We start from the raw sequence: 13,353 nt of genomic DNA, 5'->3' as shown, positions 1-13,353 counted from the left end.
TCATGCACGGACAGGAAGCACGCGCGCACATGCATGTGACACACGCATACACACACACACACACACAGGGGAGGGGGTGCAAGGAAGGCCTTCGGCCCCCCTCCCGCACCCGCCCCGCTGGTAAGCTGGGTGGACCTTACTTTACATTGTAATACAATTGATTTCACACATAATTATTTAAAAAAAGTGTTAGTCGTCGGCCAACATTATATGTACAATGTGTATATGCGAAATAACGTCATGCGTACAAAACGTTAATATGAATTTTTTATATTATGTGCACAATAACGTCATGTGTACAATGTGTATGTGCACAATAATGTCATGTGTATAATGTGTATGTGCACAATAATGACATGTGTACAAACGTACGTTTGTATTTTTAATTTTTATATGTATAATAATGCTTGTAGGCAATCGCTCTGTAGGCAATCGGGAATGTCGGCAATTAAAGCTGTTGGCAAAACGTTGTAGGCAAACGAAGCTGTAGGCAATCGGGAATGTAGACGATCTCCCCACACGCATTAAGTGAAAAATATTATATTTAAATAAAAACATTTTAAATAAAAATATTTTTTATAAAATAATTATTTACAAATTATCTACAAAAATAATAATATCAAAAATTGCGCCAAAAAATTAAAATTTATGCTATAAAATTTATTTTTTTTGTTATTATTTAAATAAAAACAATTTAATCAAATTGTATATAATAATTATTTAAATTTAAATTTCTTACAAAAATGATATTGAAAAATTATGCCAACTGAATAAAAATTTTTGTTGTAAAATATTTTTATTTTATTATTTCCAATAATAAGAAAAATTATATTTAATAAATCGCATTAAAATTAAAGTAATAGTGTAATTAAAATAGAATTATTTTGAAAATAACTAAATGCACAATATACACACATCTAAGGCTTTGGGATATAATTATTGAAAGAAAATTTCTTATAAACTCTACTTCACTTAAGACAAACTTACACCAAAGCAAGGTATAAAAACTTGATGTGCCCGGGTCGCATTAAAACATTATCTCAAATTTATTTGTATTGTACAACATCTCACATTATGTGAAAATTAATTGCATCAATCATATCATAAAAATATTAGTATATTAATTATTTATATATTAAGTTTTATTGAGTTTTATATCAGTAGCATATACCCTAAAAATTACCTTTTTAAAAAAAAGGTAAAAAAAAGGCTAAACGCTAAGTACACGCACTATGTGAAAAAATATTATATTTAAATAATAACATTTTAAATAAATATACTTTTGTATAAAATAATTATTTAAATTTCCTATAAAAATAATGATATCAAAAAATGCGCCAAAAGCATAAAAATTTATGCTATAAAAATATTTTTATTTTATTGTTTCTAATATTAAGAAAAATTATATTTAATAAATTGCATTGTAATTAAAGTAGTAGTATAGCTAAAATAAAAATTATTTTCTAAATTACTAAATGCACAATATACGCATCTAAGGCTTTGGGATATAATTATTGAAAGAAAATTGCTCATAAATTCTAAATTGCATAAGACAAACTTATATCAAAGTAAGGTATAAAAACTTGGCGTGGGGTCACATTAAAAAATATTGTCTTAAATTTATTTGTGTTGTTTCATATTATGTGAAAATTACTTGCATCAATCATATATTAAAAATATTATATTGAATATATATATATATATATATATATATATATATATATATATATATATATATATATATATATATAATATTAAATTTTATTAAGTTTTATACAAAAAAATTAAAGGACTTTCCTGCTTGGTTTAATCTGCTCTATCTGCACATTACGGGTGAGGCAATTATTATCAGACACTCTGTATATATGTACATATACATATATGTATGTATGTATGTGCGTGCGTGCGTGTGTATGTGTGTGTTTGTATATGTACATAAAAACGTGTATATTAATTTAAAATCATATTTTTAAAATTTATTGAAAATTGGACAATGTCTGTAAATTAAAGTGCGCGCCTGTATTGTTCTAGTAATATAAATAAAAGCAACACAAGCAAATGCAGCATAAATCAAAATAATTAGAAGTTGTGCAAATTCGTGCTTGCTCTTATACCCTTACATTTGTATTTCATTTGTGGATTTAGTTCGATTTCAATTCGTCATCTAACGCTCGATAGTCAATCTGTTCGGTACAATCATAGCGCGATGAAATTTGTATTACATGATCAACCAATTATAATAATTAGGAGAAAGTTATAATATAAAATTTTATAATATACGAAAACAATGTCTCTTTTAAATAAAAATTTTTTACAACCGCTAACAAATAATTGAGCAATAATACATTGAAAAAGTAACTATAAAAAAAAGTATCTTAAATTTATTTGTTTTATATTGATTAGCTGAATTCTAATTTTGTTTTGGAAAAAATATTCGTTTATGAGTGGATCCCAAAATGTCCATTACCACTTACGAGATATCTCGTGCCATTGCAATCCAAAAATTTCCTTTATGGTACTATATTCCATACATATTTTTGAGAATTTTTTCAGATTTTTCTAAGTGAATATAATTGTTCATTTATTTACTTAAAACTAAAAATTAAATTTTTGTTATACTATTAAATTTTTTCTAAACTTAACTTTTTTATCTAAAAGTACAGAAAAATCCTGAAAAATTCAGATTTATAAAAATTTTGTATATTTTGTAATTTTAACTATAAATGCCAAAAAGTGGAAAATTTCTTAAGACAATTTACTTCCAAAATCTTGGATGATATATATCTTGGCATATAACATTTTTTTTACTTTTAACCTTATACAATATGTGTATTAACATGTTTTCATGATTATTTCAAAATTTCCAAGCAGTTAATTTTTAGGTGGACCTCTGACGCGTGGAATGCACCATATATACAAGGTGTCCGAAGTCAATCGCATCACCATCGTATGCAGATAGAGCAGATAAAACTGAAAAGAAAAATCCAGTACCATTTTTTTCTATAATGCTTAATGAAAGAATTATTATTGAGTGAAATCTGGTCTATCAACGCCGGGTGCACATCAGTGAGCCGTGCGCCTTGATACTCCTGCAGTAGTGGTAGTGGTGTGTCGCCGTAGCGGCGGAGCGATCTCGCACACTACCAGATGGACGGCTCATCGACATGCGCTTGTCTAAAGATCGACAATGATTGGTCAAACTTTACTCACTAACTCCTTTATTAAGCATTATAGAAAAAAATAGTAAAGGACTTTTCTTCTCGGTTTCATTTGTTCTACCTGCACACGAGAGGTAATACGGTTATTATGAGACACCCTATATATACAGGTCTAACCAAATAACATGTACGGCACAGGGTGATTCCTTATGGAAAAATAAGAAAAATAATAGAATAAAATTTATTCATTTGAGGCTTCGTTTTCAAGAAAATTGAGTTTAAATAACCAATCCATTTAAATTCAATTTTCGGTAAGATATCATACCCGTGCGAGACGTAACACTTGTTCTGATTGTAAATAATGCTTTGCGACCTCTATGTTTTTTATATGAGCAATTTTTATATGAGCAATTTCTATTCAGCTATTAAAGCGATGAGTTATTCAAAATTTAATCCTACGCATTAACTATGTATTTTAAGAATTGAAAAACGATAGTAGCATACTACAAAGAATATGCATCAATAATAAAACGGGCACAATTATGCATACGGGAAAAAGAACGTCAATTTTAACAGTTCTGTAATTGATAAGAATAAATTTTTTTGTTAAAATTTCTTCTCTAAAATGTCTTTTTGTTCTTCTTTAAATCCTATAATTTTGGAATATTATTGTTTACAATCAGAACAAGTGTTATACGTCACACGGGAAATATCTTACCGGAAATTGAATTTAAATGGAATAAATATTTAAACTCAATTTTCTCGAAAACAAAGCCTCAAATAAAAAAATTTTATTCTATCTCTTTTTCTTATTTTTTCATAAAGTATCACTCTGTGCCCGTACATGTTATTGCACATTATGCGCCTGGCTAAAGATCGGCGATGATTGAATTGACCAGACTTTATTCAATAATAACTTTTTTATTAAGCGTTATAGGATAAAATGGTAAAGAACTTTTCTGCTCATTTTATTGTGCTCTACCCGCTCATGAGCGTTAGCACAATCTTTGCAGGACACCCTGTATATATAGGGTGTCCTAAAAATTTTGACACACCCAAAGTGTGAAGGTAGAGTGAACTAAACTGAGTCGAAAAGTCCTATACCATTTTGCAAAATTCGCAATAGTTTTTGCGTTATTAATTAAAATATGTGAGCTAATGAGCGCGATGGAAAGCGACAGGCCGGCATGTACGACGAATTACTTGTGTACGTTTTTTAACAACGAAGGTATCATCTAAGCAAAAGATGACAGCGTGACTCCACCTCTCTTAGATGATGCTTTTGTTACTAAGAGACGTATACAAGTAATCCGTTGTACATGCCTGCCGATACCGGTCTATCGCGTTTTTTAACGCGCTCATTAGCTCACATATTTTAATTAATAACACAAAAACTATTGCAAATTTTGAGGACTTCCGTTTCCGGTGTCTGGTAGTGTGCCTCGTGGTGATTTGGCGTGTGTTTTGCAGGGTGCAGAGTGAGAAAGTAAAGAGTGGAAGAGGAGCGAGTGTGATAGTGTTGAAGCGTGAGTGTGAGAGAGTGTGGAGAAGTGAAGGGTGCAAGCGGAGGCAAGGCGTAAGGGCGAATAAAAGGTTATTAAGGGAGGTGTGGGATCATAACAGTTAAGCCATATGAATATCGAAGCATGAGGCGATCAAAGTCAGTGGATACGACGAAGTCTTCATAAACGGCGCAGGATAGCTCCGATCGCGCAGTTGCATCGTCGAAGACGTCAAGGACTAACACAAGGTCGGCGCGATGTTCATCGGCAAAATCAGGATCAGCGATAGTCAGATCGAACAGAGATCAAATATCGCGATCGAGTCGAAAATCAAAGATCATCGATCAAAATCGCTCGGCATCATCGGCATCCAGCATCAGACTCCGCTTCAAATCGCATCATCAAACGTCCAGATTCAGAAAGTCGGTCGGCGCGCGCATCCAAAATCATCCAGGTCGGCATCAGGATCGGCATCAATGGAAGATCGGATCATCGAAAATCATCATCAGATCCATCAAATCAGCGTCAAAATCAATCCGCGCGTCAAGAATCAATCCGTCGATCAAAAGATCAAATCGCGTCGAAAAGTCGGCGACGATATCCGTCCATAAAATCCGCGTCGAATCAGGCATTTTCATCGGCGCTTGCATCGGCGTCGTTCATCGGCGCGATCCGTCGAAATCAGAATCTCGCAGATTCAGATCCGATATCGGCATCCGAAATCGATCATCGTCGAAAATCGGATAAAAACGCGTCAAAATCAGCAGAATCGAAATCCGAAAAATCGCAGATCGCGAATCAGTCATAATATTCGATACGCAAAGATCCATCAAAACTCGAAAAATCGGCGTCGAGATGAATAAATATCGCTCGTTAGATCCGGCAGATCGGATCGATCAAAGAGATCATTAAATCCGGAAGATATAAATCTCGGCGTCGAAATATCGGAAGAGTATAATCCGAAATCCGTCGTCGAAATCACTCCGTCGAAGTGCTCTCGAATGGAGACAAATCAAACATGGAGAGTCCATCGAGATCGAATACAGGTGAATGAGATAGGCTCAGGCGTTCGAGATCATCGTGACTAGGGGCGACTTTGTCAGAACAGGTAAGGTCGAGAGGAGTCATACAATGCGTATGAAGAGGAGGATCGAGCGAAAATCGAGGACAAAGTGCATCAGAAGGCAAAGGAGTTACTGAGAGATGGATAGATCGGGATGGACAATAGTTAATGGATGCCTGAAGGAGATGTAGAAGTGGACTGTCAGGAGAAGTAGTCAGTGTCGATGTGTTGGAGGACAATGTAAAGATTACAATCACTAGTCGGTCGGGGAGATCGATCCTCGATCAAATCAATGATCCAGAGCAAGATCCGGCGGAGGATATCGATCGATTCATGACGATCCAGACGAAATCTCAGAAATCAGTCGAGATAAATCGTCGAGATCGAAAATCAGTCGGTCTATCTATCCAGCAGATCGTCGGATCGTAAATCTCGGAAAGCATCCAGATCAAAGTCGGCGAATCAATATCGATCAAAATCAGCGTCAGGTCTGCGGTCGAAATCGAGAAACGAATTCAGTTAAGAATCGTCATCGGCGTCGGATCGATCTTAAAATCATCGGAGGTGGATCAAATGGTATCGGATCGAGATAAAATCAGATGGATCAAGGAGAACATAAGTCAAATCGAGATCCAGATCAGCGATTGGAAGACAGAAGAATGCTCAAGCAGGGATCGATCAGATCGGCGGAGAGTGGCAGATCGAAACATCGAAGGAATAGGTATGGAAATATGTAATAGGGTATCGGCAAGGGTGAAGGATGGATCGTCGAGTAAAGTAGAGGGATGATTGTGCCGGTGTTAAAGAAGGGGGAGGGAGAGAGAGTAGAAGAGTATAGAGAGGTGTCGCTGACGCCGACGCTTTATAAGGTGTACGTTTCGGTTAGCAAGTAGGTCAGCGATCAGGTCGGCAGCGTGGTTCCGCAGAATCAGACGGGATTCAGGAAAGGGTTATGGACAACGGACAATGGACAACATATTTATGTTGAATTATTTGGTGAATAGGCAGTTGAGTAAAAAAAAAGGAAAATTAGTGGCATTTTTTATAGACCCGAAGGCAACGTTTGATTCGGTAGATAGGAGGAAATTGGCGGAAGCGATGAGAGAGAGGAGGTGAGGGAAGGGCTGGTAAGGAGTGAGGATATTTTGAAGGAGACTAGAAACAGTGAGGAAGGGGGAGGATATGGGAGCAGGGTTTTGGACAGGAAGGGGAGTAATAGTAGAAATGCCCATTGAGCCCTCACTTATTTAATTTGGTGACGGTGCATATGGAGAAGGTAATGAGTAGAGGAGGATGGGGAGGGGTTAGATTAGAGGAGAAGAGGATTTATACATTGGCATACGCGGATGATGTGGTTTTGATTACGGAAGAGGAGGATGGAATGAGGAGTATGATTGAAAGGTTAGAGGGCTATCTGGAAAAGAAGGGGTTGGAGTTAAATGCGGGAAAGTCGAAAATCGTAAGGTTCAGAAAAGGAGGAGGAAAAGAAAAGAAGTTGGAGATGGAAAGGGAAGGTGATAGAGGAGGTAAAAGAATTTACTTATTTGGGTTATGCAATGCAGAAGAATGGAGGACAGGAAGCGCAGATAAGAGATAGGTTAAGGAAGGGTGTATGCTCTAATGGGCCAAGTTTGGGGAATTGATAAAAGGAAATTTAAGAATGATTGGGAAGTGATAGTTTCGATAAACGTGGAATGGTAGTGGTGAAAATGGGGAGAGAGGAAAGAGCTGGAGAGGCTACAGGAAAGATGTCTTAGATCAGTGTTAGGATTGGAATAGAGAACGACGATCTATGGTAAGGGAGGAATTACAGAGGGAGAAGGGTAGAGGAAGGGAGAGGGAGTGGGGTCAGAGAGGAGATGCTGGGAAGAATTGAGGAAAAGGTGTAAGAGAAAAAAGAATTTATCGAAATGGGAAGAAGAAAGGTGGAAAGACAGAGGTATGGGTGGAGGAGAGATGAGAAGGTAGATGGATAGATGGAAGAGACATAGAGATGGATAAAAAAGAAAGATGGGAAAGGATGGAAGGGTCAAGATACAATAGGTGCTACGGAGAAATCAAAGGGAATGGGATCCCAGAGAACCTGAAGAGTGATTGGGGGAAAGTAGATGGCAAAGGATGGCAATGTGCAGGTTGGGAAAGGGAATGAGAGGGAACTGGTACTGGAAGGATAAAGACAGGAAAGATCAGGGAGGGAGGAAACATGGAGAAAGATATAGAAGTGGATGGAGATGAAGAGATAGGAAAGGATGGAATGGAGAGATGGAATGGATGATGGAAAGATGGATCGGATGGAATGGATGAAGATAAGATTCAAGAGAAGGAGAGATAGAGAGGAGAAGGAGGGAAAGAAGGTAGAAAGAGAGAGGAGAGGAGTGGAATGGAGAGGAAGAATGAGTGATGTGTGTGTGTGTGTGTGTGTGAAGGTATGGTAGGAATGGTAAGGTAGGATAGAAGTAGGTAGAGTGTTAGAGTTAAGTTAGAGTGAGTAATTGTGAGAGAGTTGATAACTGTAAGAAATAGAATCAAAAATCGATAGATCGTAATCTACATCTAATCTAATCTATTGCAAATTTTGCAAAATAGTATAGGATTTTTCGATTCAGTTTGGCCCAATCTACTTACACACTTCGGGTGTGTCAAAATTTTTAGGACACCCTGTATATATATATATATATATATATATATATATATACATATACATATATACATATATATAGAATCACGTAAAGGTTCACTTTAAATTTTTAAAATAGAATCGCCTACTTTTTATTGCATATTCTTGTAGCTTATCTCGAGAGCTTTTCAAAATAATATAACAAGGTATTTTTCTATTGAATATTTTTTGAGTTATTTTATATCTTAATTTGATATATTTTAGTATAAAATATCTTGTAAATTATTTAATTTTCGATTGTACTGTAATATCTTTATGTGCAGAATAATGAGATAAATCAAATATTGTACAGAAAATAATTATTTAAAAAAAAAGTATGCAATTATTTGCAATATATTTTTTTATAATAATTATATTCTTTCTTTACACCATTTGATTCATCTTATTATTTTGTACATAAAAGTAATTTGATACAATTATCGAAAACTAAATAATTTTCGAGATATTTTATATTTTATACTAAAATATGTCAGATTGAGATATAAAATAACAAAATATACTTAATAAAAAAATACTTTATTATAGTGTTTTGAAAAGCTCTCGAGATAATCTATAAGAATATGCAATAAAAAGTAAGCAGTTCCATTTAAAAAATTAAAGGTTATCTTTCTGTGACCTTCAAGCAACTATTCAAGGTCAAAGTGACATCGTCTTATGTCTCCCTCAAAACCATACAACTTTTGTCTGAAACATTTTCCCCGAAACCGCCGTGGTTATAAGATATTCAAAATGAAAGTTATGTAAAAATTAAAATGAGACACCCCATATATGTATGTATATTGTATATATCAAAAATTATATCTAGAAAATCATCTTCATCTTGTAATGAAGATATCTTATTACATTATAAAGAAATCTTTTTCATATTACAAAAAAAATATTAACATATAAATGTATATCTATATATTAATAGTATTATAAAAACGAATATAATATATTCACTAATTTGATTTACTTTTTTGATATAGATAAATTATTTATTATAAATTATATATTACAGTGAAACATAAAACTTAAAAAAAATAGAAGTATTCAACAAATTCTTATAGGATCAAACTTATGTTAACAGATTCATAATTTTATAATGCTTTAGAAGTTAGTATTAGATAAAATTTCTATTTCAGTAGATAAAGTTTTAAAAATAATTTGTCAATATATGTTTAAATATACAGGATGTCCCATAATTTGTGGATCAGTTCTCGTGTGCATATAAAGAATGTTCAAAGACTATGTACGAGCGTGTAGAGCACCTCTCATCGCTTTGCCGCGTGCATAGTGTCACGTTACACTAGGATGTTTCGTCTAGCAGCACGATTGTGTAAGACACGGATTAGTCTATCTTTTTTTAATTAATTTCTTATTAATTTGTCATGAAAATCGCAAAACGGTAGAAAACTTTTCTACCCAGTTTAAAATGCATGCATATACATATACATATATATATATATATATATACATATATATACAGGGTGTCCGATAATTCGCGGATTACCCTTTAAGGGAAGGTAGAGGGTGTTATTCTGAATAGAAAAGTCCTGTACCATTTTGTGATTTTCTCAATATTTAAGAAAATATTAATTTTAAAAGATCAGCCAACGAAGTGCCGCGAAAAGCTCGTGGCGCGAAAATGCCTCCCACTGTCAATTGATACTCGGTCCGCGGCGAAGCAATGGGAGGAGCAGTTTGCGAGCATGCTTCGCTATGGCAACCAAAAGAAATACACACATAATGCGCGCTCCGTTTTATGTATGTGATCTTTTCATTATGTGTGTATTTTTTTCAGTTGCCATAGCGAAGCATGCTCGCAAACTGCTCCTCCCATTGCTTCGCCGTGGACCGAGTATCAGTTGACAGTGGGAGGCATTTTCGCGCCACGAGCTTTTCGCGGCACTTCGTTGGCTGATCTTTTAAAATTAATATTTTCTTAAATATTGAGAAAATCACAAAATGGTACAGGACTTTTCTATTCAGAATAACACCTCTACCTTCCTTAAAGGGTGATCCGCGAATTATCGGACACCCTGTATATATATATATATATATATATATATATATATATATATATATATATATATCACACGCACGCACGCACGCACGCACGCATGCACGCACGCACGCACGCACGCACGCACGCACGCACGCACGCACGCATATATATATATATATATATATATATATATATATATATATATATATATATATACAGAGTGTTCGGCGTCAATTTCATCACCCGTCGTATGCAGATAGAGCAGGCAAAACTGAGGAGAAAAGTCCTGTACCATTTTTTTTTAATAATTATTATTGAGTGAAGTCTGACCAATCATCACCGATCTTTAGCACAGTCTATGAGCCGTGCGCCTGATAATGTGCGTGAGCGCTCAGATGTTTACGACGCTCACCGACGTGCGCCCGGCTGAAGATCGGCGATGATAGGCCACACTTCACCCAATAATAACTCTTTTACTAAGCGTTATAGAAAAAAATTATACAGGACTTTTCTCCTCAGTTTTGCCTGCTTTACCTGCACATAACGGGTGACGCGATTGACGCCGGACACCCTGTATATATATATATATATATATATATATATATGTACAGAGTGTAACAGTGCGCCCGTATCAGCAGTTTTTTGAGGAAACAACGCATTTTTGTCAAAAATGTTTTATGCAAAAATTGTAGAGCTCTAAGTGTCGCATTATATAATATTAGTATGATCTTGAATAGCACCATCAAGGTCACATAAAAATCATTTTGAATTTTTTAAAGGGAGCTCCTTATTTTCCATTACATATTCTTGTAGCTTACCTCGAAAACTTTCCAAAATACTATAATAAAATATTTTTTCATTAAATATTTTTGAATTATTTTATATCTTAATATGACATATTTTAATATAAAATATTACCTCATAAAATATTTAGTTTTCGATAATTTTATCGTAATACTTTTACGTACATAATAATGAGATAAATTAAATATTTAAAAAAAAGTTGTTAAAAAAAAATTGTAAATAATTACAAATCTTTTTAAAAACAATTATTTTTTTTACACTATTTGATTCATTTCATTATTCTGTACATAAAAGTATTACGATACAATTATCGAAAACTAAATAATTTTCGAGATATTTTATATTTTACTATTTTTTACTAAATACACACACACACACACACACACACACACACACACACACACAACAACGAAATGATCCGCGAATTATGGGACACTCTGTATAACTTGTTTAAATTTCATCAATAAACAAGTACTTTCAAAAAAACTTTAAAAATATATTACAGTTTATAATTATAGTTTTTATTATAATTTTTAACGAAAAACGATCATAAATAAATAACATACCTGTAAGGAATTGACATCACTAGAATCTGCATATGAATTATAACTACTTGACCAATTATAACTAGTTCCTTGCTCGTTTTCAGCTAAAAGAGCAAATACATATAATATGTAAGAATTTCCTGCATAACATAAGTTCATTATTTTTGCTTCATTTAGCAATAAAAAAAATTTATTACAATATACAGGGTGGCCCCAAACGTTCCATTCAAACTTTGAGATCTTATAAAAAATTTAATTCTAAACAAAAAATTTCCTATAAATATGAGTCGAAAAATGTTTCCGTAAGAAATTATCGCTCAAAAACATCTGATAAAGGAAGAGCAAAAGATGAAAAGAAAATGAAATAAAAAAAAATGAAACTTAAAAGAAAGAGCAAAAGGTAAAAAAAATGAAATAAAAAGAAAATTAAACTTAATAAATTTCTTGAAAAAACGATAAAAATAAAAAATAAAAATCTTTTTCTTTTTTGAAAATAAAATAAATTTTTTTAAACTAAATAGCACAAATAATAGAAAATGAATAAAGACGTGAAAAACTGTTCTCAAAATGTCCCCCTTTAGCTCCAATACACTTTCGAGTAATGACCGATCTAATCGCTTTACGGATTTCCTCCTGTTTGAAACTTATATCAAAATCTATGGAACGTACACCATTCATTTTGATCTTTAATTATTTAAAAAATAATTAAATTTTCTACAACTTTTCGGTACTTTTTGTTTAAAGACGCACATGATATTTGGAAAAATGTATAAAATAATCACGATTTCAGATGTTTCTGAGCGATAACTTCTTCAGAAAGCATTTATCAATCCATGTTTATAGAAAATTTTTTGTTCAGAATTAAATTTCCTATAAGATCTCAAAGTCTGGCTGGAACATTCGGGGCCACCTTGTATATATATTCTAAACCACTTGTACACCCCTTTTCTTTCAAAAACTAAGCATTTTAGAGAAAAACGTTTTGAACAATTGTATGGTTTTGAGGGGAACATAGAGATAGTGTCATTGGTTTGACCTTGGATGGCACCGTTAAGGTCAAGTCTAAGACACTTTTAATTTCTTAAATGGAAACCCCCACTTTTTATTGCATATTCTTGTAGCTTATGTCAAAAGCTTTCCAAAACACTATAAGAAAGAATTTTTTCATTAAGAATTTTTTGTTATTTGTTGTTTTTGTTGTATCTTAATCTGACATATTTTAGTATAAAATATAAAATATCTCGAAAATTATTTAGTGTTCGATAATTGTATCATAATACTTTTACGTACAGAATAATAAGATGAATCAAATGGTGTACAGAAAATAATTGTTTTTAAATAAAAGTATGCAATTATTTGCAATATATTTTTTTATAACAATTATTAATTTTTTCTTTACATCATTTGATTCATCTTATTATTAATATATAAAATATGTCAGATTAAGATACAAAATAACTCAAAAAATTCTTAATGAAAAAAATTCTTTATTAAGGCCATTGAACGTTAAAAAATCTTAGTCGTAATCGTAAGGCCGTAAGAAATTTGATTAATCACAATCAAACATTCTAAAACACAATAAGAATGTTTGAACTGTAATTGGTTGATTTACTTACG

The 13,353-nt window shown here is 33.1% G+C and overlaps 2 protein-coding genes across 8 annotated transcripts in view; one reads left to right on the top strand and one right to left on the bottom strand.

Moving 5' to 3' along the window:
- Nucleotides 1-13,353, top strand: part of LOC126851197 (uncharacterized) — a 91,187-nt gene that overhangs the window by 64,138 nt on the left and 13,696 nt on the right. The gene's annotated exons all lie outside the window — the stretch shown is intronic.
- LOC126849491 (uncharacterized) overlaps nucleotides 1-13,353 on the bottom strand; it is a 143,650-nt gene that overhangs the window by 122,526 nt on the left and 7,771 nt on the right. For all 6 annotated transcript variants that reach the window (XM_050591398.1, XM_050591433.1, XM_050591406.1 and 3 more), the window contains one exon: nucleotides 11,758-11,840. In XM_050591398.1, the coding sequence (XP_050447355.1) occupies nucleotides 11,758-11,840 (83 nt within the window). The remainder of the gene's footprint in view (nucleotides 1-11,757; nucleotides 11,841-13,353) is intronic.

Source organism: Cataglyphis hispanica, chromosome 1 (genome assembly GCF_021464435.1).
Source record: "Cataglyphis hispanica isolate Lineage 1 chromosome 1, ULB_Chis1_1.0, whole genome shotgun sequence".
Classification (NCBI taxonomy): domain Eukaryota; kingdom Metazoa; phylum Arthropoda; class Insecta; order Hymenoptera; family Formicidae; genus Cataglyphis; species Cataglyphis hispanica.
The sequence above is the reverse complement of the archived record's forward strand: the minus strand, read 5'-3'. Positions and strand labels throughout refer to the sequence as shown.